The sequence below is a fragment of the Scylla paramamosain genome, chromosome 8 (assembly GCF_035594125.1).
Source record: "Scylla paramamosain isolate STU-SP2022 chromosome 8, ASM3559412v1, whole genome shotgun sequence".
NCBI lineage: Eukaryota > Metazoa > Arthropoda > Malacostraca > Decapoda > Portunidae > Scylla > Scylla paramamosain.
The window spans coordinates 30,634,981-30,662,039 of NC_087158.1; the positions used below are offsets into that span (position 1 = coordinate 30,634,981).

At 40.8% G+C, this 27,059-nt stretch overlaps 1 protein-coding gene across 4 annotated transcripts; it reads right to left on the reverse strand.

Annotated features, from left to right (window-relative positions):
* Positions 1 to 1,090: 1,090 nt before the first annotated feature.
* Positions 1,091 to 11,010, reverse strand: LOC135103153 (transmembrane 7 superfamily member 3-like). Of its 4 annotated transcripts, none has more exons than XM_064009224.1 (10): positions 10,083 to 11,010; positions 7,428 to 7,602; positions 6,716 to 6,873; positions 6,211 to 6,464; positions 5,566 to 5,752; positions 5,162 to 5,329; positions 4,770 to 4,922; positions 4,379 to 4,479; positions 3,649 to 3,811; positions 1,091 to 3,345 (listed from the first exon to the last, which is right to left on the reverse strand). In XM_064009224.1, exons 1-10 carry the CDS (start codon positions 10,777 to 10,779, stop codon positions 2,753 to 2,755), a joined length of 2,649 nt encoding a protein of 882 aa, XP_063865294.1. In that variant the 5' UTR covers positions 10,780 to 11,010; the 3' UTR covers positions 1,091 to 2,752. The 4 variants fall into 4 exon arrangements, with proteins under 4 accessions (XP_063865294.1, XP_063865295.1, XP_063865298.1 ...); XM_064009225.1 differs by having other exon boundaries at positions 7,428 to 7,599; positions 10,083 to 11,008; XM_064009228.1 differs by having other exon boundaries at positions 7,428 to 7,599; positions 10,782 to 10,878.
* Positions 11,011 to 27,059: the final 16,049 nt, after the last annotated feature.

Here is a 27,059-nt window from a genome sequence, read left to right on the forward strand (position 1 = left end):
GGGAATATAAAGTGTAATGAGAAACTGCTTTTTTACTGTCATGTGCACGTATGCTGCCTTTCCATGTTGAAAACACACACACACACACACACACACACACACACACCAAAACAACAATAATTTCTATGGGTCGAAATTCTTCTATTAACTATTTTCTGTAGCCAGTGCAAGGTCCTTCGAAGCAAATTCCTAAGTCCTGTGTGTTCCTTATTTTGCTATATGGCTGCGAGACATCAAAGTTTAACAGCATCCTGAAGAAGGGAATTCGTGCCTCTGGTTGGAAAGCATTTGCATAGAACGAAAGAGCAACACTTTAGTATTCATTTGCTCAATCAGCGACTGCTCCGTGACTTTTTTTTTTTTTTTTTTTGTAATGTAGGAGGGACACTGGCCAAGGGCAACAAAAATCCAGACGCGTTACTGCATATCCTGTGAACACCACCTCAGACTCCACAAGCAAGCAATACGTTTCCCGGGGAGGTGCTTGTATCTGTGAGACAGTCCTCCATGAGGGTGAAATGTACGCCCTCCAGGCCTCGCGACTTGACCAAGTTAATGGATCCTGCCGTGGGAAAGGTATCTGTGTGGAGACTCCCTTGAGGAGGGAAAAAAAGAGGGGAAAAAAAAATCTCCTTTGGGATGAGTCGAGTGGTGAGTAATGTGCTGTTCACTGATGATCATGAATACTGCTGCTCTTCCAATTTCAGCGTTTTTTTTTTACTGCATTAGGTTTATTATTAATTTTCATTGCTATTATGTCGCTCTTCTTGATGCATTATATACGTTGTTGTTCGTAAATTCTGGGAAATTATCTCTTACCTGTTTTACGAGTTCGACACTTCGATATTGTTAAGTGATCTTGTATGTAAAATCGAGTCTCCTATACGTAATATCCTAATGTAAGGCCAAAAAAAAAGCATTCCTTTGTTTATTTCATTTACTTAATTTGTGTGTGTGGAAGCAGATTCTGTGTTGAAAAATTCCCATCACCCTCCTTTTCTTTGTTCTTGTGACTCCAGAAAAAAAAAGGAAAAAAAAAAAAAAAAAACACACACACACACACACACACACGGGATGAACAAACACTAACATTTTCCAGCACCTTTATTGTGCCACTCAGCCCCAGACGGCGTAAGCACCCCGGTGGTTCTGCCTCCGCCTCATTTATAACAATTAAGAACTACCACAACCTTGAAATAATAAACATCTGGCCGGTAATACAACCCATGACTTACCGTTATGACGCGCCGCCATCTTAATGCACATCATCAGTGACATGACAATTCCTCCGCGGCGGGATTTCTGCGTTGTACTGGACAGTGACACCTTACTCTGCTTGTAATTCAGTGGATACAGGTACATAATTTCTTACTGCCTGCCTGAACTGAGAAGACAACACAAAACAACTTAATCCTCAAGTAACAGTCTCAGTTCTACCTTTATAACATACACAACACGCAAACAGCTCACGCCTACAAACTTCGCAATAGATGCTAACTCTGGCAACAATATTTATACAAAACAACTTCCACGAGGGCAGCAGCTTACTCTCTCTGCAGCTTGAGGACAGCACCCTCGCTGCTCTACGAACTCTGAATAAGGAGTTACTGGCTAAAGTACGTAGCAAAATATTGTCCGAATATCTTGTGCTTATCGACGTTGATGGACGTTTGCCTCAGAACGGACGTTTAGCGTTATTAGTGTGTTTTATTTGTATATTAACACTAACCTACTATTTTATCCCGAAATTACATTCATGATCGAGTAGACTGCAAAACACTTTATTTACATTAAAATGTATACAACCCCATAACAAACTTAGCTTAATGCTGTCAACAAGATCGCTATTTTACAATGGCTGTCTTTGGTATAAGTAGATACACAGATATTGCATACAATAATTCATAATCTTACAATTTATGTTGCTAATATGCAATAAATTTACTCTAATTTGTGGCAAGATGTACATGAAATAGTACGAGTCAGAAGCACACAGTAGGATGGTGGTGGTCATGAGGGTCGCAGTTACGTATTACCTTCCTGAGAGTCTCGTGTTTAGCGTTGCGTGGGACACCTGCTGGGGCGGGGCTTTGTACCTGGCGGGTCTGCTAATTAGGAGAGCATTCATTCTAAGGCAGGGCCGATATCTTTGATTCATGCTTCCTTTCAAATCTAAATAACAACGAAAAATTATGGATTTCATGCTATAACTATTGATTAAAGTTGAAGGATGGGAAAGACACCTCCTCTAGTACATAGAAATTTTAAACTTGATAGCAAATAATTATACACAATAAACAGTCTGTACTTAGATTTTATGTGGTGAGACTAAGATCCTCGGCCAAAAAAATAAAGTTTTTTTCAAAATATACAAAAAAATTCAGAAACTGAAATATCATGTAAATATTGCTTATAATTATCGCAAAAAAAAAAGTAGACCTACAGCTAATGACTATATCTAAATGGAAATGTTCTGAACCCATGAAGCCCATTCCTTATACAGAATGTGAAAACAGGCATCATAAGCCTCAGCATGGCTCAGGCAATGAAAATGAATGACTGTCACAACCACTGAGTCATACAGCACAGTTACTCCTCTTGGGTGTGTGGATGCACTGAGGGGATAACTGTATTTGTGCCAGCATGGCAAGACCAGGGCGAGTTAACACTAATCACAGCCACTCGCCTCTCACTCACTAAATACTCTACAATCATTAACTTCTGGGTGGAGATTAAATTGCTGTACTTGAGGTTATGTATTGGTTGTGTAAGCATCATCAAGCACCACTTGCGAGTTTCTGAAGGCACAACAGGACACTGAACCTTCAAGAAGCTGGCTCTCATCTTCCTCTCTTTCTTCCTCTCCCTCTCTTTGCTGCTCCTCATCTTCACTCTCCTGCAAGAGTCTCTCATCCCCTCTCCTGAAGTAGTGTCGAACCCTTCCTTTCCATTCTCTAATTCTGGACAGTATCATAGCCATTCTAGATTCATTGGTCTCAGAGTCTTGTTCATTATACTGTGAGAGCCTCCTTATTCTGGGGAAGCTCTCATATCCAGACTCTGGAATGTCACCTCCTTTACATGTAAGCCTCCACCAGATCAACTTGGAGGTGTACACCACCCTCAGCATCCAGGCAGGACGCTCCTCAATGTCCATGCCACCAGGGTCTGGGTCCATGGGCAGGCAAATAAACATCTTGTCAAGCACAAAGTTTGCTGATTTCTTGAAGTCATTCCATGAAGTGAGATTAGGTGGATGGAAGGGTGGACTGGCACGCTCTCGGTACAGTTGGTAGGCCATTCCACCGGTGAACAGCACCACCCATAGACACAGAAGGATGATGTCTGCCAATAGACATAGCACAACATATATTAATGATCTGGTATGTTTGTATATGGGCACAATATACCAGGATATGAATATGAAGTTTATATTGACTGCCTGGTGGTTTATGGCATGGTTATATACACCATTTCTTCTTCTTTGATGTTCTACACTGTGTGTATTGTGGAAAAAAGTCTTGCAACTCTCTATGGTAATGATCCACACTTATGAAATGTTATCAGTTTTTTTTTTTTTTTTTTTTTTTTTGTTTAATTCCTGCTTTAATGAAAAGTAGTATTATCAACTATAAGCATAGTACTCACCACACACCTGGAAGGGAGGGTAGCCCACTGTCTCAGGGTAGTCCTGCACTGTCACCAGACCCAGCACATTGATTACTATGTAGGTCAGTGAAGAACCAAAGTAAAAGGCAAAGGGCACTATGAAGGCATAGGAACCCAGCAAAGTGCAGGAAAATATATGAACCTGGAAAAGGACAACAGTAATTTTTAGCACAGCAGGCATAACAACACAACTCTGATTACATAAATATTCAGATACACTGATACCTACAGCATTTATGTATAGAGGAGATAAATACATGGATAGACAGGTAGACTGATGACTTGTTGGATTTCTGTTATCAAATACCAGGTGTGCTGTAAAAGACAACTAAAACAGATGAAGCAAGGAGACCAAGTTCCTCCCTTCTCTGTTTTCTTACTCCTACACCAAAACAATGTGAGATGCTTTGTCTCAGCTGCACCTTTAAGGGGATCTCAGCCTGGTGACTATATATAATTCATTGCATAGACAAAACATAAAAGGCCAACAACTTAACCTTTTACTGCTTTAGCAAAATGCACTCCCAATAATCTTTTATTTGTTACAAGTTTCAATGCACATCAATACTAAGTACATACTTTGTGTACACATTTAAGTCTGACTTTTTAAGTGAAAAGTAATGAAGTTTACTGTTTATGCTTCTATGATAAAAGATAATATAATAGAAAAAAACAATAGGATGTAAACAAAACTTTGATAAGATAATACCTTCTTGATGTCAATAATGGAGTATGCAATGATGACAATAGCGAAGAACACTGGAAACACTACAAAAGCTGAAAGATTGGAAGTCTTGGGAGATATTGCAACTGAAAAAAAAAACAGGAGTAAAAGGAATGTTAAACATAAAGACTAAGTCACAAAAACCTATAATTTTACATAAAATATGTACAGACAAATATGAAGACAATGCAAAATCAATGCACATTGATATTTATAAAAGTAAACTAATGATACCAATGTACAGATGTGTGCAAAAAATACTCAGCAAATGTACAAAAAATACTACACAGGTACTGGTAACAAGACAGAATTCACTTTTGTCTTTATATGAAAAACATAACAAAGATGAGAAACAAAGGGATTGGATCACACTCACATCTGAGGAAGTAGGTCACCATCATGCCCACAAAGAGGACAGCCATGACAATGATGAGCAGTGAGGAGTGGAAAGGTCGCTGGAACATGTGCCACCCCACCAGCCACAGGGCCCCTCCTATCACTGCCCCCACCAGGGTGCCCCACCCCAGCCCTGCAACACCCAACACTGCATCACACCACATACCTGCCCCTTCTTCCAAGTTGACATCTTTACAAACAGGGTCAGCCAAGACAAGGTTGTCACACATTTTTCTTGCTGATGTGCAAGATTAAAGGCCATAACACACTGTTTACTTTCTTATATAGAGTTTCAATGTTTCCCTTCATAGGGACATATTGCTGCTCTACACAAGACAGAGTAACTAATGTGAACTATCAAGTTGTACTTACCATTTATGGTGGTGTGGGTGTCTTGAGCAAACATAAGGAACAGCATGCACCAAGAGAAGAAGAAGCCAGAGATGAACATGGTAAAGTTGAGCCATCGGTGTCCAAAGAACAGTAGGATGGCACCAATGAAGAGCAGGGAGGCACAAAACAGCTTGGCCAGAGAAGTTACTGTGGAGGAAAGCAAGGGTGGTTATATACATCTTTCTTGATAGCCAACCAAAAGTGAAGATGAAAGACCAGCTTATGAGTTCATACTCATTCTGAACTGTTGCTATGAAAGACAAAAAAAAAAGCCACAATGAAATGTATGCAGATATAATCAGCAACAAACCTAAACCTTGATAACTTATCTATAGAATATACTACACAAAAAAACTTCAGTGAAAGGGATAAGAATGACTCACCAAGTTTAGTACAACTGTACTTTTCTGCATCTATGAAGTTACAACCATAGGACACGCCTGAGGAATACAGAGTACCATTGGAGCCATTGTAGGACACAACCACAGTGACCACAGCTCCCACACCTGAGTACGACACCAGCCACACGTTCAACTGTGCTGCCGTGTCATTGTTTTCTCTGATGTCCACCTGTTGAGGGGATAACTAGGCTGTGTATCATATGTTCATCATGGCACAGGTGGAATGCTAGATTTCTTTTATTTCTATAGTTGTCTATTTACTTATATAATATCTTATGTCTGTCTACCTATTCTGATGCTTTCTTCAGATTTTCTTAAGGAGATGACCATGGCAAAGTTTTCACTCATTCCTCTCCACACGCTCATACTTACAACCTCCTTTCTTTATTCTAGCACTGTCTGCCACTCCAGCTATTTATTAATCTTTCTGTATTTATACACTTGATTACTGAAATCTCTGATGCCTTATCCCCTCTAGAAATTCCCTCCTTGTGCTTCTGTACTTTTTATCTTCCAATTCATTATGTAATTAGTCATTTTCCTCACAGAAATTCACAAAAAATTCAGTTGAAAAAAAAAGTGCAATACCAAAAGAAATGTGAAAACTACATAATATATTTAACTGACCGATCTTCCATTTTCCCTGAGGCCCTGGAGGGTGCTGGTGGCAATGAGTGTGTCCCAGTACTTGGATTCACTCTGGTCCCTCTCATACATGTAGGTGAGGAACACTTCGTAGCGCAGAGACCCCACCACTTTGTCTGACTCCCAGGAGGCCATGGCTGCAGCCTGGTAGGAGACCTTTGTGGTGAGGATGTTGGGGTCCATGTTAAGGAAGGGCATGGCCACACAGGGAGCCTTGTACTTGCCAGGGATGGGATCTGTCATCAAAGGATGAAGGCAAAATGGCAAACAATACTGTGAGATATGGTGATGAAAGGCAGCACTTCAGTCTTACGTAACTTACAAGATGGATATTTTTTAGTGACAAATTTGCAAAAGGATGGGGACTAAGCCACATTTTATGACCAAATCTTACAGTGAATAAAGTATTTGAAGTGATATTATTTTCTACTTTCTTGTTATGAAAAAGGCATTGTTAAATATACTTATGAGCACAAAATGACCTTACCAAGACTGGTATAATTCTGCACCATGAACAACACTGTAATATTAGTGTTGTGGCAGTTAGTGATGAACACGTGGCAAGCTGTGGTACTGCAGGTAAGATCAGGCCACACCACCAGGCCAGGGTCCGTGCTGTTAGTGTAGCAGTTTTCGGATGGCATCCTGCAACACAGCACACCCCAAGTCAGGAGGAAAGGTGGGGTTAAGAGTTAGTGGCTTCTTCAAGGATGTGTTCTGTGATTGACCCTCAACTCAGTAATCCAGCACTTAATCTCTCATAACATAGACACATCACTCTCTCATTATTTTCAACAAAGTTTTACAAATATGTAATTATTATCTTGCATGAAAAACTATAAGCTGGTTGTTGTGTAATTATGAACTGCATAATGGATCAGTGTGGGCTTGTTTGCTTGTCTAATCTCCAGCAATATGTATAAAATTACACAAACTCTTTACAAGTACAAATTATAAGAAGTACAGCACTTCATGATAATTTTCTACATCATGGAGCTTGACCATGTTAGTGAGCACAGACATTTAGCTGCAGAAATTGATGCAAATAATTCATATGCATCAAACTGATTCTGAGAACTTGGTTCAATTTCCCAAAAGGCAAGCAGGATAAAGAAGATGAGGAAAATTCTGATTACAATACATTTTCACAGCCATTGTGTAGGTATTCTGTTGTGTAATACAACCTTTGGTATACTTACATCTGATCACTCAAAATGAGGTAATGGTTCTGGGAATGGGCTTGGAAAATGAGGAATCTTGCACTTTCATCAAAGTCAGTGATTTTAACTGAGACTGTTGTGTGGTTTTGAATAACAGTGATCTTGTGGGTGTTGTTGAGCAATGAATATTCCTCTTCTTGGAGTACCACACCTGCTTTAAGAAAAAATTATCATCAGCACAAAAAACAAAGAAAAGAAGTAAATAAACAAATAAAAATAAATATGTTACCAGAACCCTGTGCTCATAGCCTGAAGGAAATTACGTAACTGTTCAGACACAGATGATACTAATAAAATTGTGTTCTTCTAAACAAAAAGCATACTGTATTTGAAAATGCTCAACACAAAGCAAGTACTCCAAGAATATGCAAAGGAGTTGGAGAGGCAAACACTATGTACTTCTTTTGCCAGATTTTACATTTACACATTTGTCTGTATTAATAAGACTGTGCAAATGGTAATTATGCATTAATGATGATCAGTGGTGTACAGTCACACTTACCAATTTCTCCCCCCTTGAAAGCCTAAGTCAAGGCCAATCAATTCTGAGTGTTCACTCAGACAAGCCATCCTTTCTGCCTACATAACATACATGGCTGTCTGAGTTGTTTCAAACTACATTTACACTGGGGTATGTTGGGGGGGAGGAACAGAGGGCGTGGTTTATTTGAGCGAACACCCAAACTAACTGGTCTTGACTCCAGCTTTCAACAGGAGGAGAAATTACGAGCAGTAGGTGTGACTGTACATTTATGTAGAAAGGACAATGTAGTGTATGTGTGAAAAATCTATCTATAACTTTTCAAGCTTTGTTACATTAATGTAACTACAGAAAAGTGGTGAGGTAATATGAATAATACACAGAACTAAATCCAAACGTACTTCGTGTGTTTCAAAACAAAAACATAAGCCATGCTGGCACAATTCTGTATATGTTGATTTAATGGCAAGGTTAAAGTAACCCATTTTGTCTTAGTATCATTTTCATATTATTCTTAGGAGGTATTTTGATACCCAGTACAATCTCTGCAGATGCATAGGACTAATGGAAGCCTACGTCACTCTCATAAAAGTGAACGTTTGATGAAGGCAACATCTGGATTTGCTCATTTTGTGGATATTTTTTTTTTGACACACGTAAGTGTAGAAAATACCACCGTCCACCACTTCCTTGATCTGTGGCACTCATCGGCAGACGTGTCACCACCGCCCACCACTCCGTTGAACCGTGGCACTGATCAGCAGATGTGTCACCACCGCCCACCACTCCCTTGAACCGTGGCACTGATCAGCAGATGTGTCACCACCGCCCACCACTCCCTTGAACCATGGCACTGATCGGCAGATGTATCACCACCGCCCACCACTCCCTTGAACTGTGGCACTGGTCGGCAGATGTGTCACCACTGCCACCACTCCCTTGAACTGTGGCACTGGTCGGCAGATGTGTCACCACTGCCACCACTCCCTTGAACCATGGCACTGATCAGCAGATGTGTCACCACCGCCCACCACTCCCTTAAACCGTGGCACTGATCAGCAGATGCGTCACCACTGCCCACCACTTCCTTGAACCGTGGCACTGATCGGCAGATGTGTCACCACTGCCCATCACTCCCTTGAAGCGTGGCACTGATCGGCATGTGTGTCACCACCGCCCACCACTCCCTTGAACCATGGCACTGATTGGCAGATGTGTCACCACTGCCCACCACTCTCTTGAACCGTGGCACTGATTGGCTGATGTGTCACTGCCACCCACCACTACCTTGAACTGTGGCACTGGTCGACTGATGTGTCACCACCCCCTGCCACTCACCTGAACCATGGCACTGATCAGATGTGTCATCACTACCCACCACTCAGATGGTGTATCACTGCTGCCTGCCATACATCTGGACTGTGCACCAATCAGGTCATGTGTTACCGCTGCCCGCCACTCACTTGGAGCACAGCACCAATCAGGTGAGATGTCACCAAATCACAATTTAAGTGTATACATATGCAGAATTTGTAAACTCAAGCTAAAAAGTCATGGAGCCACTGTGTAGCCTTTTCCACTCAATCTTTCGCCTCTTCTGATCCTCGGTGGATTAACTTATCACCATGTGAAAGCTTCCACATGAAGGGCAGTGGTTATACATATATATATTTCAAGAGGAAAGTTTGAAGACACTTATCCTGCTTTTTTTTTTATTCTATTTGGCATGTCTTTGGGAACTGATATTTAAGCGGGCCTTTTTTTTATTAAAAATTTGTTTCTTTTGGTCATTGACCCTCTTACATGAAGAAAAAAGAGGAAAAAGGATAATATATATATATATATATATATATATATATATATATATATATATATATATATATATATATATATATATATATATATTAGTAAACAATCGGAGATAGACACATATTAAAGGCTTACTATAAATGAGGTCACATTTTACAATGTGTGCAAAACTTATATATATATATATATATATATATATATATATATATATATATATATATATATATATATATATATATATATATATATATATATATATATATATATATATATATATATATATATATATATATATGACTCCATCTATGGCTTGCAAACAGACAATAATACAGTGCTAAACGTACCATCAGTGTTATCACAAACACTCCTTGGATGTTCATGTACTGTTTGTCCATTGTCTCGTTTCTTGTCATTCTGTGCAGTTGTAACATCCAACGGTGTGGTGATATATGGTGTGGTTTCAATACTCTGATTTCCAGTGAATGGTGTTGATTCAGTAACACCTTGCTCTTCATTTTCCGAATCACTATTTTTTGATATGCTTTCATGAGAGGACTGAATACTTAACACTGAGTTGGCTGACACACCTGCGTTTGATGTTTGACTTTCATTGTGTTGTAATGTTTCCTCACCATCGAGGCTCCTGCTGTATTCTGTGACTCCAGTAACATCTTGTGATAACACTGTCTGTAATGAAGCGCCTGGCAAGGCCTCAGTGGTGGGACTAACGTACAGTGATGAGGATTCACTACTACTTTGCTTCTCATTTTCCAAGAGATTGTTGTTTGAAGTGTTCAGACCGAAAGCCTCTGTACTCAAAATCGAATTAGGCGACACGAGGTGATCGAGAGAGATGGTGTGCTTGAGGTGCACCCCTCCCTCGGCAGCCAGGCTATTGTTCTGTCCCGTGGCCGCCAGCACAGGCACAGAGCCCGTCGACACATTGTTCTCTCTGGTTTTCACGCCACTCCAGGAGGCACAAGCACACATCAGATACGCACTCCAGGCACAAAATAATGTCCTCCCCTGGTGCTTCATCATACCATGGTTACAGGTGAGGGGCCGCGATGCCAGGAGGTGACAAGAGAGTTGCTACTGCTGTCTTGTTTACCTCCATAATCAGCTGATGGGACGCGTTCGGTCTCCTCCCGAGATATCTTATCAAGCTGATACCGAATTGATGCTGACCTCAACTCATGGCATTATCACATCAGAATAAATAATCTACTAATCTACAAAGTATTGTGGAAGATATGATTAGGCAAAGAAGTGTGTGTGTCCTTGCCAGTGAAGGAAGACATTGACGAAGATATCTTGAGCCTTGTGGAGTAGTGTGGTTGTCTGCTGGCAGGGGGCGGCGGCGTCAGTGATGGCTGCTGTTGATCAATGCTTCTGACGCAATACTCAGTGGACATATTCCGTAAAAAAACACTCTGGAGATGTGTGGTAGATAATACAGCAGGATGGGGAAGGACGCCGAGCTGCTGGAGGCTGCGAGGAACGGCAGCCTGCAGGTGGTGGAGAAGATCCTGAGTGCCAGGTCGAGGAGGTCTGGCCCGCTGGCGAGGTGAGACACTCCCCGCCCATTTCCTGAGGATAAAACACATGATATGTCAAGAATATAAAGATTGAAGCTATTAATAATTAACAAAACCAAGTCATTAGTGGCAGTGTGATAGTGGCAAGGGTAGGGTGGCTGTGGCAGGCCCAGCCAGGCACTGCTTCACCATTATTCACCACTCCCTAATTCAGCCAACCTTTTTACAGGTCAGAAAATATTAGTTTTGAACCAATGAGCTTCCAGTAACTAAGGAAATGATGGGGAAATGTTACGATCACTTGAAGAATATATATATTTCCTCAGTGTCAGCATGTCATACCACTTTTTAAAGGGAACAGCATCATTATAGATTAAAGTCAAGTTGGTAATAATGCTATGACAGTTGAAATTTGACAGAAATAATTGTGAGGAATATCATTGTCCAAGATGATAGGTTTCTTGTGGTAGTGTGGGGGTAATATCCAGTATAATGTCATTCTTCCATGTCTTTCACAGTCTGCATGTCCTTGAATAGTAAGTGAATAGTATGAAAGAGATGGAGAAATTCTGTGTGAATACTTTAGACGGTCATGGCAAAATAGGCTGTTGAGGTTACTTAATTGGCAGTTTCACAGACTGGCTGCATGCATTTGATCAAACTCTCCTGATTGCTCCTTCCGTGAACTTTCAACGTGGAAATTGACAAAGGAGTTTCCTAGATTAGATTAAGGAGGTTAGTTAGAATGTAGTAGTTTATTTTGGAGTAATACTGAGGGACGATTGAATAACCCTAAAACTCCACTTCGGAAATGAATCCTTTTCAAATTTCGCGTGGTTATATCTGGTTTGATTTAGGCAGAATCGGTCACATGCATCATGATGTAGACTTCTGCACCGGCACATTCGATACATGACATCATCGTGGGCAGCCAGTCTGATTGAGTGTCAGCTAAGTAGCTTTAAAATGCATTTTCTGTGACTGGCTAAATGTTTACAGCCTATTTATATGTTGGTTTTTATGTCTTTAATGTTGGTAAATGACCCTTCATTTATTAAGTGTGAAACCTTAAATCTGTATTGCTTGTACAGATAAAAGCTATGTAAGTATCATCATATGTCAGGTGAGCTTCCCAGCCATGTTATCATACTAATATTTCTTAGGGTTGGCCAGATGTATGGATACTTTGGACTCGAGCATGTCCGACAAATTTGTCACATATAGATCATACTGTTCATTTAAACTAGGTGTTGAGTGGCTAAAGCAACCCCATGATGTGTGAAAATTTGGTCAAATCTTCAAAATATTTTACTGACACTTATCTGTTTCTGATGGGTGATATAGGGGTTCTAAAAGAAGTGAGAGTGGTAGGTATTTCGAGCCAGAATAAAATCAGGGTTGATGGAAGAATGCATGCCAAGATGCAGGTATCTTTGTGTCTTTGCTGACTTTATTGTTAGAATCTTTATCTTAATTTGCACATATGTAAAAATGCTTGACATTCAAGGAAGGCATATTGATTGGAAAAGTAATAGTCATCTCAAAAGGATAATTGCTTTCAAAACAACTCATCTAGCACTTTACAAGAATATACAAAAGAATGTCATCATGTTTTGAAAAATGTGGCCTTTTAGTTGATATTCACATAGTGTTTTTTAGGTACTCCATAAGCTTCTGTTTAACAATATACATTATTAGAACATAGTACTACACCAATGCTTCAGTTGCTACACCTTCCCCTGCCCTCTGGCCTGTCTGTAATTCCTCTGGCCTGCCACCAGTTGCCAAATTTAGATTTTGCTGGATTTCTCAGATGATTAGGAAAAATTGCATATAGAACAGATTTAGTTAACAATTGTTTATTTATTTATTTTATTTATTTATTTGTTTTTTTTTTGCTGTCAGCTTGATCATTGAGACTTAGATGAGGAAGGTTGGTACTCTGCATTTCACCCAGGGTTGGTTTGATCTAAAGCAAATTATTTAAATCAAGTTACTTAAATCAATTTAAATCAGGGAAAAAATATAGTGATTTAAATAAAAAATAAATGTACTGTATTTAAAATTATTTAAGTGTTTATTTATTTATTTATTTATTTATTCATTTATTTATTTACTATATATTTATATGTTTGTTTGATTGCAATTCCTCTTCTGTTTCTTTGCCTTCATGTTCTAGTTACTTTAATGTAACAGCTCTGATTAAATTATTAGTCCTACTTATGATTTTTATGTGAAAAAATTCATCTTTGGATAATGTTTATTAAATTTTGGTTTCATTTAACATTGGCCAAGTTTGATATAAGAAAATAGCCTCATAAGACTGAAACAAATATATTAGTAGAAACAAACAAGGATTCATGAAAATTATATATATATATATATATATATATATATATATATATATATATATATATATATATATATATATATATATATATATATATATATATATATATATATATATATATATATATAATTAAATAAGAGATTTATATAAAAATCTAATTTGAATAAAATAAATTGATTTTTTATATATTTTTTGGGGGAAAAATCATGCTTTTTTTTCCAACCATGATTTCACCTGCTGTCATACAATGCTGAGACAGGACGAGGCCAGGGTATTTGCATGCATTCTCTATGCTCGGGATCAAGGTTGAGCCTTCGTGTCTAACTACAAGGGCTTAAGTCATGAGGAGAATTATACCTTTGTGCTTTGTATTGTATGAAAGTGCAGATGCACATGCTGCTTTGTTTATGTACCTTGTTCAGCATAGTTTTATTAAGCATGAAACCCATGACTGCATGAATTTTCTGTAGCCAAGGCCAAATAATCAAGAAATAGATATAAACCTTCAGAGTATTTAATTTGAGACATCAAAGACATTCAACTATATCATGTTCTTTTATGTGACCCCTCTGTTAATACAACAAAGAAATGAATACTAACAAAACTAACTCGTTTCTATAAGGATAAGGAGTTTTGATATAGTAAAATAAAAAGAAATTAATAGTTTGAGTGTTCTGAGGGTATGTAACGATTACAGTAATACAACTTGTAATGTGACAATGATATAGGCTATGAGTGTTCGTTACACTAAATTTTCCTCTCTGGTTTCTGAAAAAAGACAATCTCTCACCCTGTCTTCCAGTTGTGCTGTTCTTCAAATTTAGTACAAGATTATTGGCATAGCAGGGTTGAAAATGAGGTATTTTTAAGGCCTTGGGATATCATAGATTTTGGACAACTACCTGATCTCTGCACAATTTTGGCCTTAAATTTCTTACAGCTTTTACTTACAATACTTTGCATACTTTTCAGAATATGCCAGAAGAACTGTTAAATGTTGAATAATGCAGGTATCAAAATCAAAGATACAGCCAGAGACTTTTTTCTTATTATGTAGGAGGGGCACTGACCAAGGGCAACAAAATTATAATAAAAAAAAAAGGCCCACTGAGGTGCCACTCCCCAGAGTCATAAGCAGTTGTTATAAAATGAAGGGATAAGCATCTTGAAACCTCCCTCTTGAGAGAGTTCAAGTCATAGGAAGGATTGAATACAGAAACAGGAAGGGAGTTCCAGAGTTTACCAGAGAAAGGGATGAATGTTGCTGTATCTCATGTGTAAAAATAATTGGTAATAATTCTTTTCATGTATTTATCATAGTCGAACACAGTTTAAAATTAATTTAACTACTGAATGATAGTTTTGATGCATTAATAACTATCATGGGATGATTTTAGAATGTATGTGACTACTGGGTCAGAAAGCTTGGCCAACTTCCACATTGAGCTAGTTGGCGATCAGTTTGAAAGCTAGAGTTTTATATGTAATATTGTGTATTGCATAAACCATCTTTTCTAGAGCCAGGCATAAGATTTACCTTCGCTATGACAATGCAAAGGTGAAAATATTTACAGTAGGAACTGCAGAGATTAAGGCTTGTAACCTTATTATGTGTGCTACCATATTTGATGGCTTCTGCACATACTTTTCTACCAAACATTGTTGGGAATTTATTATGCACCATTCTGGTGATTCTGATTGACTAACTTTGGGGTTAGCAACTCAAATACATGGGTGTATGATTTAGGTATGTTTATTTTACTGCACTGATTATGACAGTCATTAGTTGTCATATATGAACTATCAAGATTCTGGACACCTTCACTAACACCTGATCATAGCTCCCATGCCCACACTGGCCCCAATCATAGCTGATTAAAGACTGGCATGTGACATGAGGTGATGTCGGGAAGGTTGGGAATATTGACTGCATACAGGACCCATACACGAGTCTTGACTGAAACCAGACCAAAGCAGCTGCCACCCGGTGAATCCCTCCCTCTCATTATTTCAGCCTGCAGAAATTTAACAATCGTGTAATGTTTTTGTGACAATTATTGATGGAAGCTGAAATTTTGGACATTTGAGAAATGTTAAAAAATCTCCCGACAGATTTTGATACCTGAATTTGACACCCCAGACATGTCCGGGAAAATCTGGGCATATGGTAACCCTAATATATGCCTCTCAGTCTCTCATCACATATTATCCCAGTACCAGATGAGTACTTATCGGTGACATTTTAACACTCAAGGAGTTAACTGTTTAATTTATTTCTATGGAAATACATTTAATTGTATACAGTGTTAAATGTAAATATTCATCCAAGATGGTCATCTGGTTCAAGCTGATATATTAGCTATGAAAATGCTTCTGCTGAATTTAGATTAGTATGGGTTTGTCTTATTAGTCATGAATATAGGTTTGAAAAGGAAATTTTAACAGCATTTTTTTATTTATTTAAGGTTTGTCAGGCTGTAACTCCATTGTATGTCAGGATCATGGGTATCAGGAAGTCTAACCTCTTTTTTCCAGTTGTAATGAAATGTTGCTGAGAATGAAATTCACTGTGCACAACAAGACTTTTGTGTTGGATGTTTCCTCACGGAGTGTGTAGAGATTTCTAGAGCATAACCAATATACTTTTGATTGCATTAAGAAAAATAGGAAAAAAATACTAATAGGGATCCTCATTATTTAAACTTTTTCACTACACATTTTACTTGTGCATTCAAGTAATTTGCAGTATTATGATCAGTGGTTTGCTTGGTGCCACTTGAGCTATTCACAATTTCTTGGTAGGCATTTGGCAACTCATGATTGGATTCTATTGGGATGAACTTCCAGTAGGGCTTTTGTTGTGATAGGTCTTGAGACTGTTCAACTATTCTTTTTTATTTGCATGTTTGGTGGATACCTTTTAAAGAAAATAATGATCTTGGTTGTATATGTTTTGTATATACTCTCACTAACAAGCTAGTGGTAAGAAAAATCTAAATAGAGAAATATATTGATAGGACAATAATGTTTTTTTTTTTGTAACTGATGCAGAACAGTTATTTAACAAAAAAGGAGATTATTAATGGAAGTAGGCATGTTAATTTTGCCTCTCTGATTATGACTAATTGGTTGACAGATTCCTTTAAGATGGTCTTCAGATGTGCATAAGTTTGGATATTTATTTCTTTATTTATTTATTTATTATTTTTTTCAAATAATTTTACAGCTTTAGAAGAGATGATGTGCTTGTAGTGTTCGAAAAAAAATGCTTGACAGGATCAGGATCAAGCAATTAAAGGGTGAGGCAGGGCACCTAGACACCTGTTAGAAGGGTGGCAGCAAGTCGTGTTACATTAGATGATTAGAATGTTTCACTGAGCAGTGACCTGCATTGTAGTTTTGCCAAGTCACCCTGTACGCTGCTGTGTGTCCTCGTGTGACAACAATGTCTGCTGAGGCATTCATCCCCGGCTGGGAGTGGCTGCGCCTGTATCAAGTGGCGGCCCGCAAGCATGGTTGGGGAGGATGTTCCCCACATGTAAGAAAGTGAACCTTACTGTCGCAGAGTAGGACGAGTTGACTCTCCCCGTTCAAGTTACGTGGGTCAAGACAGAGCTGTTCCTCGGATATCTTTATGGTTCAAACCGCGGGAAGCTTGACTGTATAGTAGCAATGGTGTCGCCTGCGGAGGTTGCTGTGGGTGGCATGTGTAGTTTGGGTCTCTTACTCTATGACAGGATCAACTGAGCTGCCATACATGAACAATGAATGACTTTATATCTATCATGTGCACATTTGTTCGCGCGTCTTATATTTTATGTACTGAGGAGATCGGACAGCACATTTCATGTTTATTATATTAAAAGTTGAGTAAATGGGCCCTGCACTGCGATGCCAGAATACTCCGAGTCTTGACTTAAGTATAGCTGTGCTGTCAAAAAGAGACAGAGAGCTGTTTTATCAAGACAGGCCGTGTCTTTGTGTACAGTTCTGGCCTACCACACACACACACACACACACTCATGTGACGCCGTGACACACCTCCTTGGCTTGGCATGGCCTTATTGACATGCGACGTTGGTCTGGGACCGCGGGTTGCTCGGGATCACGGCGCATCCTTCAGATTTTAACGCATTGCTTCTTTCCTTTGTATTTTTTTTTTTTTTTTTTTGCGACATCATTACAATGAACATAACGTGTTACAACCTAAATTTCTTGTGACATTGAGGTGACGGAAGGCAAAGTGACGTTTGGTTTTGATGTGGCGTTGTGGGTGGAGAACGTGGTGTTGCTCGAGGTCTGTTGTACCCGAGGTTTGGCGGTGTGGGTGTCCCTCATCCAACCCTTCCCCTCTCTCCCGCCACCGCCACCACCAGGGGACGGATATGCATCTTTGTCCTCTGCCGCCCAGTAATAGTGACGCACTGAGCAGCAATGGAGGGGAGGGGAGGGGAGGTGAGATGAGGGGCACTGGGGTCGTGGTGCGCTGGGAGGAATTGAACAAGGAGTATGGCGTTGTACATTACATATTGGCTTCTCATTTTTCTCGTACTTCTTCAAATTAATGTAGCCTAGCACAAACAACCTCACATGGTACAGTTGTTTGTTTTTCCTTTGTGTTTATTTTTTCTCTAGCTTTTCCTATCCTATTTTCCTCATCACGCATCGCAGTAGGAAAGACCTTGAGTGTGTACACAGGACATACCTGAACCTTACTATAACCTTGATATTGCCCACACTGCTTTGTTCCTTGATTTCTCTTTGTAGTGCACCTCCTCCTCCTCCTCCTCCTCCTCATCATCATCATCATCATCATCATCATCATCGCCATAAAATTACCATCAACACCCCCACCACCACCGCCGCCAACAACAGCAGTAACAACAAAAACAATAACAGCAGCAACATTAGTAGTAGTAGTAGTAGTGACATTTATCGCTATTGTTCTCAGACTTCGCTCTTATTCTTAGAATCAATAGAGGTGCCTGGTGGTGTGGTGGCGAGCAGCATTTGTGATGCTAATGTGTTATATATGTGTATGGATTCACAACTTCACAACTTGGTGGTGCTTGATACGGGAAGCCTTGTGTTAGAATAAATTTATGGAAAATGATATGATAGCTGGGAAATTACTCGAGTAGTTTTAAATGGAAGAAATCGGCAAAGAAAGAGACGCTCATAAGATTTAATGATAAACTAATCTTTCTTATGAAATTCGCATGCAGCAGTGAATCATATCCTCCCATGCTGGCTATCGTCATGAAGGCAGCTATGATCACATTTTTGTGCAACCAGATACTTTGATATGAGAATAATAAAATAATTCGAATGAGAGTGAAGCTAAGAAAGCAAATCATTGTTGACTGAACTTTAAGGAAGATTGTGAGTGCAAGCTGGTATTAAAGCTGGCAGTAGTGTAACCTGGCACGTTCGTTGTTGATGTGAAGACAACAATATAATAATGATGCTTGTAGTAATGTTTATAAGTGATAATCATAATAATAATAATTTCCAAGTCAATTGCTGTAATTAGTGCGTTACACATGTATTATTTTGTAATAGTGTTATGGGGAGAAAGGCATGAGAGCCACAGAGCCACAAGCACCATCAGCAGCCAGCAGGTCTGCAGAATCGCTTCCCGCTGCACCATTGCTAAATCGTCCCCGTAGCCTACCACCACCACCACCACCCTCCCCTCCACCGCTGCCACACCACCACACTGGGTAATCCTCTAGTCTGCACACATGGAATAGAGGATTTCCCAAGCATAGCCTCATTTTCTCTTTATTCCTCTCCTCTTTGCCCCTCATCCTATTCTTCATTTTCCCGCTGACAGTTATTATTCTCACCTCTCTTCACATCCTCCCACGGACAATTATTCCTCCCCTCCCCTTCCTTCCCTTTGACTAGGAGCCTTCCTGTGCCGCGCCTGCTACGCTAGGAAGAGCCTTAATCATCGCACTGTGTACGAGACTTGACTTTCCCTGCACCTTTCGCCTGACTCGCCATGCCCTTCATCTTCCCCTTGTTCCCTTTACATGTACTTAACCCTTTCCATGATTAAGGTCAAGTTGAATGCATGGTCGGGTATCTTATCTTGATGTTTGCAGTCGGTATCTCTCGGCAGAGTTGGTCGGGAGGTGTTGGGGGGAGGGCTGTAGCATTGTGTGGTTATGAGGTTTGTACTCTTGTAATGGATGCAGTTATAACTTACAGACAAAACTAAATTGTTACCAGATATTTAGTTTGGGCTACATTACTATGAGAACAACATGAATTATATTGGCAAGTACTTGCATGTGAACCATTTCATCCCAGAATTACACGGTATCTATAATTTTACAGCATTTGCTTTAGATATATCAGTAAGAGCGAAGGAAAGGAGAAGTTTTATTATAATTTTCATCGCAGGTCTTCAAGGGTTTGTTCTCTAATATTCCACTGTTAATTTTGTCCCCAGCTTGCGGCGTGGGCCTGGTGCCAACGTACAGGACAGCAGCGGTTACACGGCACTCCACCTTGCGGCTCTCAACGGCCACAAGTAAGTGCTGGAGACCTTGGGCTGAAGTGCCGGTAGGCGTCCTTGGACCCATTGCTTAGATCAAAGGTTTTATTTATGTTTTCCCACTTACGTCACTGTATTCTGGCACTGTGCATGGCTGGAATCAGTTGATTGAGATTTCGCCATGCACGTCTTACCTGTCCCTGCATGGGGACTTACGAGTAACACTAGTCTTGGTTACACAACACCATATTTCCGGCTAAGACGAACCAGATTTAAGCGGCTTGAGAGAGAACCCGCTAAGCCAGACAGCCTGTCATCCTCCAGTTGCTCATTCTGGAGACATGCATCGCGGTCTCCATAAAGATGTCTGTGTGCTTCAGTTAAACCAGGTGGTGGGAGGCGCGCCAGCTGACTGTATGAGTAACTAGATTTGACTTAATGATTGTCAAAAAAAAAAAAAAAAAAAAAAAACGAACTTGTTTGTGAGATGTGGTCGTGCCAGACAGTTAACATTACCATAAGAGTCACGTCATATCCTGAACTAACGGTTTTCCTTCATTATCGTAAAGTTTATCGGCCTCAGTGGCATCATGTCTCCCCACTGTTGTTTGTCTAGTCTTCCCCGATAATAACCTCCTATACATAGGTACTCGTGGTGACGCCTCCACAGTGCTCCCTCCCGTAACTCATCTCCTGTTCATGTCTTGTCTCCTGTAGGGATGTGGTGGCGCTGCTGCTGGCCCACGAGGCATCTTGCAATGTGCAGGACGGCGAGGGATCGACGCCCCTCCATCTGGCGGCCTGGGCGGGACACACCGAGGTAGTGAGGACCCTCTTACACCAGGGTCCTTCCATCTCTAACGTCAACCACCAGGTAACGTGTTGTTGTCCCCTTGTTCGTGTGTGTGTGTGTGTGTGTGTGTGAGAGAGAGAGAGAGAGAGAGAGAGAGAGAGAGAGAGAGAGAGAGAGAGAGAGAGAGAGAGAGATTCTTTTCCCCTTATCCTCTTCATCTTTCTTTCTCGTACTAATTTTCCTCCTCTTACTCATGCTCCTCCTCCTCCATCTTGTTGTTGTTGCTGTTATTGTTGTCATCCGCTATCTACTCCTCCTCCTCCTGGTGGTGGTGGAGGTGGTGGTGGTCAGTCTGGGCGCCTTCCTATAGGGGCTTCTCGAAATTCCATCAGCGCTCAGTCCCTCCCCTTCCTACCTCCCTCTCTCCACCTCTCCCTCCATCTCTCCACTTCTCCCTCCTGTCCAGTCCTCCCTCCTCCTCCATGCCACTCTCCCAAGGTCAGTCGCGCGTGAGGGGGAGGGGAAGTGAAGAGAGATAGGATTTGGAGAGAGAGAGAGAGAGAGAGACAGAGAGAGAGAGAGAGAGAGAGAGAGAGAGAGAGAGAGAGAGAGAGAGAGAGAGAGAGAGAATTTTCATCCCATTATTCATATATTAATTATTCATTTCTCTCTTTCTCTCTCTCTCTCTCTCTCTCTCTCTCTCTCTCTCTCTCTCTCTCTCTCTCTCTCTCTCTCTCTCTCTCTCTCTGTCTCTCTCCGATGGTCATCTTACAAGGCGGAGGGCGGGGAACGCTTTGGGGGGCCAGATTGATTAAACTTCAATCATTGTGACCACTGGGCGTGAGAGAGAGAGAGAGAGAGAGAGAGAGAGAGAGAGAGAGAGAGAGAGAGAGAGAGAGAGAGAGAGAGAGAGAGAGGAAGGAAGGCAGATAGACGGACGGAGGATGCTGAAGTAGGAAAAAAATAATGCAGAGCAGAGGATGGTGGGAAAAAAAAAAAAAAAAAAAAAAATATATATATATATATATATATATATATATATATATATATATATATATATATATATATATATATATATATATATATTCATTAACTCATTACTGAAGCAATTCAGTAATGAGTTAATGAATCTGTGAATGAGGAGAACTGGGCCCTCGTCCTCCACACACACGTTAAAAAAAAAAAGACAAAAAGAATGAAAAAATGATAGAATGAACTAGACTGCTGGTGATGATAATGAAGAAGAGGAAGACTAGACAGACAGACGTACATACATACAATCACTCCAGTAAAAGAGGAGGACGCACAGACAAACACACAAACAGACAAACAGGTGTTTAGTGAAGTCTTTATAATGAAGAGGAAGACCAGACGGACATATATTCACACCAATAAAATAGAAACAGACACACACATAGACAAGCAGGTGCAGAATAAAACCTTTATAATGATAAGGAGGACCATACACACACATTCCAATAAAAGAGAAAGGGACACGCAGACGGACAGGTGTTGTAGAGTGAAATCTTTACAATACATTTTCAGCATAGCTCCCACCCATGCACGCCACACGTTATTCTTTATCGTATTACCCTAAGTGGCGCTATTGTTCTTAATCCCTCATTTCATTTAGCGTTTGAGATAATTGTTTTATGATTTTACCGCGTGGAAGGGGCGGCGTTCATGTTTGGAATGGATTAACACTGGAGGGGGGGAGGGGACAAAAAGTAGACTGTAAAACCTAAGTGTATGTCATTGCTGTGTTTGGTAAGTTACTTTTCTTCTGTTACTACTACTACTACTACTACTACTAACACCAACACCACCACCACCACCATCATCATCATCATCATCATCATCATCATCATCATCATCATCATCATTTTCTTTCTCCTCTCCTTTTCTTCTTCTTCTTCTTCTTCTTCTTCTTCTTCTTCTTCTTCTTCTCCTTCTCCTCCTCCTCCTCCTCCTCCTCCTCCTCCTCCTCCTCCTCCTCCTCCTCCTCCTCCTCCTCCTCCTATAACAACAACAACTACTACTACTACTACTACTACTACTACTACTACTACTACTATTAGTAATCACTACTTGGTAAATCATTCTGTTCCTTTATATCCCACGTTGATTTATATTTCTATCTTGACTTTTATTGTTCGGGATTGTCTTTACTATCCTGTAACCCTTCCTTTAGATTAGATAGTGCAGCTTATGATTATCAGTGTCGTAAGGTCCAACGTATCTGCTGCTGTTTGTTCTTTCTTTGCGTTCCTTCGTGTAGGGTAAATCGAGCAACGCGCTACCCTCAAAACATTATAGTCATTGTTTCTATTCAACATATCTGCTGATGTTTGTTCTTCCTTTGTATTCTTCTGTGTAGCGTAGATAGCAACGCGCAACCCTCCAGACATATACATAGTCATTGTTTTTTACCACAAAGAATGTACTGCATAGGTAACACAGGGCAGGACGTGTTTTCAGTGGTAAGGTTACACAAATCACGGTAAATTAATCATCACAGGTAGTTTATTCCGCATAGAGGTTGTAAACTTGTGAATCAATGCACAACAGGGGATGACAAATGTGTTTATTTCCTTTGTGTTCCTTTTGTGTATCTTAAGTCTGGCAACGCGCTGCCCTCCAAATATATAGTCATTGTTTTCACCATAAAGAATGAACCACTTAGGTAACACAGGACAGGACGTGTTATTACTGTACTGGTAAGCTTTAACAAATCAGGAGAAATTAGTCAACGCATGTAGTTTATTTCGCGTAGAGATTGTAAACTTGCGAATTAATAGAGCACAGGGGGTGAAAAATGTGTTTATTATGATGGTGGAAGGGTGAACGAGCGGAGTGGCGGCAAGGGTTACGTGAGTCACAACCACGGGGGAAATGCCGCCAGCGAAAAGTGAGGCGAGAGTTGTACGTGTAATAATAGTTGAACAAAGGGCGGGACAAGGCAAGTTAGGTGGGTCAGGAGAAAGTTGTGTGTTCTTGGAAATCATATGTTTATCGAGATGGCGAGAGAGAGAGAGAGAGAGAGAGAGAGAGAGAGAGAGAGAGAGAGAGAGAGAGAGAGAGAGAGAGAGAGAGAGAGGAGAGAACCACTTACACTACTACTACCACTTAAACTCTCCCTCTCAACTACTATACCAGTACCACTTAAACTTTCCCTCAAGTGAACTCTTAACATCTGCCGGAAAATATCTCCTGTTTTCATTTTTTTTTTTTTTAGAGAGAGAGAGAGAGAGAGGAGAGAGAGAGAGAGAGGAGAGAGAGAGAGAGAGAGAGAGAGAGAGAGAGAGAGATTAAAGTAAGACGAAAAGACCGACAGTTACGAAGTACGTGCGTATGTCAGATCTTGGCTTCTGAAGTGAAGGTCGCGGTATCAGATGTGATGGGACTCTCTCTCTCCTCTCTCTCCTCCTCTCTCTCTCTCTCTCTCTCTCTCTCTCTCTCTCTCTCTCCTCTCTCTCTCTCTCCTCTCCTCTCTCTCTCGGGACCTACGTGCTCGTACTCACGGTTTTAAGTACTCATAGGTCGTCCCTTGGCCAGAGTACTCGCCCTCGTGATAAGTACCCCTAGCGCGGCTCTGGCGGGGGCTGTTGGGGGGGGGGGGTGGAGTAAGCTGAAAGGACAGTGGTGCGTGGGAGGAGGGCAGGGAGGAATACTATGTGGGTGGGAAAGGCTGTGGGAGGACTGTATGTTATGTAAGGAAGTGAGCTGAAGAGGAGAGAGGAGAGAGGGGAGAAAATGTTTTGGTGGATGAGTGAAGGAAGGTTGGGGGGAGGTCTTTGTCTTGTGTTGGGATTATGTAGAGCGTGGTAGTAGTAGTGGTGGTGGTGGTGATGGTTATATGGAAGGTGAGACTAGAGGGAGTGGTACAGGGAAAGCATATGGAGAGGTGGAAGAATATGACAGGATGGCGTGGAATGTGATGCGGGATGATGAGTGGAGTGAACAGGGAACATACGGATAACTTTTAGAGTGGTGGAGGAATTTGACAGCTTAGAGTGGAATGTCAGATATGTGGAGTAGAGTGGAGTAAACAAGGAACTTTTAGATAACTTTTTTTCTTGATCAAGTGAAAAAATCCCAACAATAAGGTCACATGTCACCAGCAACGCTCAGAAGTTAAAGCATAGCGCTACCTCTTCCGCTTAGAAACAGCCGTGAGCAAGGATCGAACGCGTAGCCTTTCCACTGCTGGTTGAGTATAGTACCACAGAGCCATCAATGGAGTGCAGAAAGGTGAGGGAGGGAGAGGGAGAGGGAGATGGGGGGGCGTGGGGTGTGTGGCCTCCGTCACGTGAGCCACACAAGAGAATGACTGTCAAGATCTGAGTGATTTTTCCCTCCTCTTATCACTATTCTCTCTCTCTCTCTCTCTCTCTCTCTCTCTCTCTCTCTCTCTCTCTCTCTCTCTCTCTCTCTCTCTCTCTCTCTCTCTCTCTCTCTCTCACGTAGTCACCTCTCGTTGTCTCGTGATGGGTGGCGAAATGCAGTTGTTGAACTCATTGCTGACTGACACAGAGAGAGAGAGAGAGAGAGAGAGAGAGAGAGAGAGAGAGAGAGAGAGAGAGAGAGAGAGAGAGAGAGAAATGAATAGGTTTTGTAATAATCACATTGTTTATCGTAATTTCTTCCTGTCGTATATAGATTGCAACCTTCGTATTGGATTCTCTCTCTCTCTCTCTCTCTCTCTCTCTCTCTCTCTCTCTCTCTCTCTCTCTCTCTCTCTCTCTCTCTCTCTCTCTCTCTCTCTCCCTCCCCGTTTCTCCGTATCAATCTTACAACAATTTCACTTTATCTCGAACATTGAAAAAATATTACGTTACCTCCTCCTCCTCCTCCTCCTCCTCGCTCCCCCAAAGGTTTAGCGCACTTGGTGGAGAGATGAAGAGGAGAGGGAGGGAGAGGAGATGAAGAGGAGGAGGGATGCTGCTGGGGAGGAGCGGCAGGGAGATGAAGAGGAGAATAATAATAGGAGGAGGAGGAAGAGAATGCTTAACTGGGAGGAGGGAATGACAGTAGTTTTAAAATAATTGAAATGATTGGCAATGAGTGGCAATGAGAGAGAGAGAGAGAGAGAGAGAGAGAGAGAGAGAGAGAGAGAGAGAGAGAGAGAGTATGCAGAAGTTATCAGTGGCTGGCGTTAGTAGGCTTGGGAACTCGGTCGACGTGGTCAGCCTTCGATTGGGGGATGGGGGCACTGATAGCGGCGGCAAACTGCCGGGTACACTTGCTGGTGGTGGTGGTGGTGGGGGAGGCAAGGGAGAGGCAGGGATGGAGACGAGCATTAAACTGTAAATCTCATAGTGGTAAACGTTTAGGATTCCTCTGATGCTATTGGATGCGAGTATGCTGATAGTGTTAGTAATAGTTATGGTTTTGTTTCTCTAGGATAGGTATCTTATAAAATTGCTGTCTTTCATGTAGGTTGTTCATAGTATCAACGAAATGACGCTTTTTTTTTCTTTTTTTTTTTAATATAAGTGTCTATGGGTCTTGCTCGGTCTTGTCTGGTAATAATAATAATAATGATTTTTGTTTCTCCAGGAGAGGTGCGTTATAAATTTACTGTCTTTCATATAGTCTAGTGTATCGATGAAGTGATTGTCTGTTCATCTAAACGTCTTTGTCTTGTTTCGTCTTGTCCTGTGTATCACGAGCAATACCTGGCAGAAAGTGGCTTGCTGCGTTGCAATTTCTTATTCTTAGACGTGATGCTAGTTATGCTAATGGTGATACTTGGAAGTGAGTGTGTTACTCCTCTTCTGATCGTGGCTCTATCCTGGTCATGAATGTACTTGCTTATGGCGTGGTGTTGACCGTGACTCAGGGGCCATAGCAACTAAGGGGTGGGCATTGCGCGCTAAGTTGGCACCCGATCTGTTATGCTCACTTCACCTGATCTGAAAAAAAAATCTAAAAATAAAAGTAGGTATTCCTTGTATGCCTTTATAAATCACCTGCTGATGTTACCAGTATATTTTTATTTTTCATTTTTTATGTAAAACTCGTGGCCATTACTGTCATGGTGCAAGTCTTGATTTATTTGTTATCATTATAGTTTTTGTCAGTACGTATCACAGATTCTTTGATTTTTTAATTTGTTTATTTTCACTCCTGATA

Bases quoted from the DNA above. Each gene is read 5' to 3' on its own strand.
- LOC135103153 (XM_064009224.1), bottom strand. From the start codon at position 10,779: ATGATGAAGCACCAGGGGAGGACATTATTTTGTGCCTGGAGTGCGTAT. The intron at 7,603-10,082 runs GTACGTTTAGCA...TTTTTCTTAAAG, and splicing joins TGTTTGTGATAACACTGATG to CAGGTGTGGTACTCCAAGAA. The intron at 4,923-5,161 runs GTAAGTACAACT...TGGGTGTTGCAG, and splicing joins CACCCACACCACCATAAATG to GGCTGGGGTGGGGCACCCTG.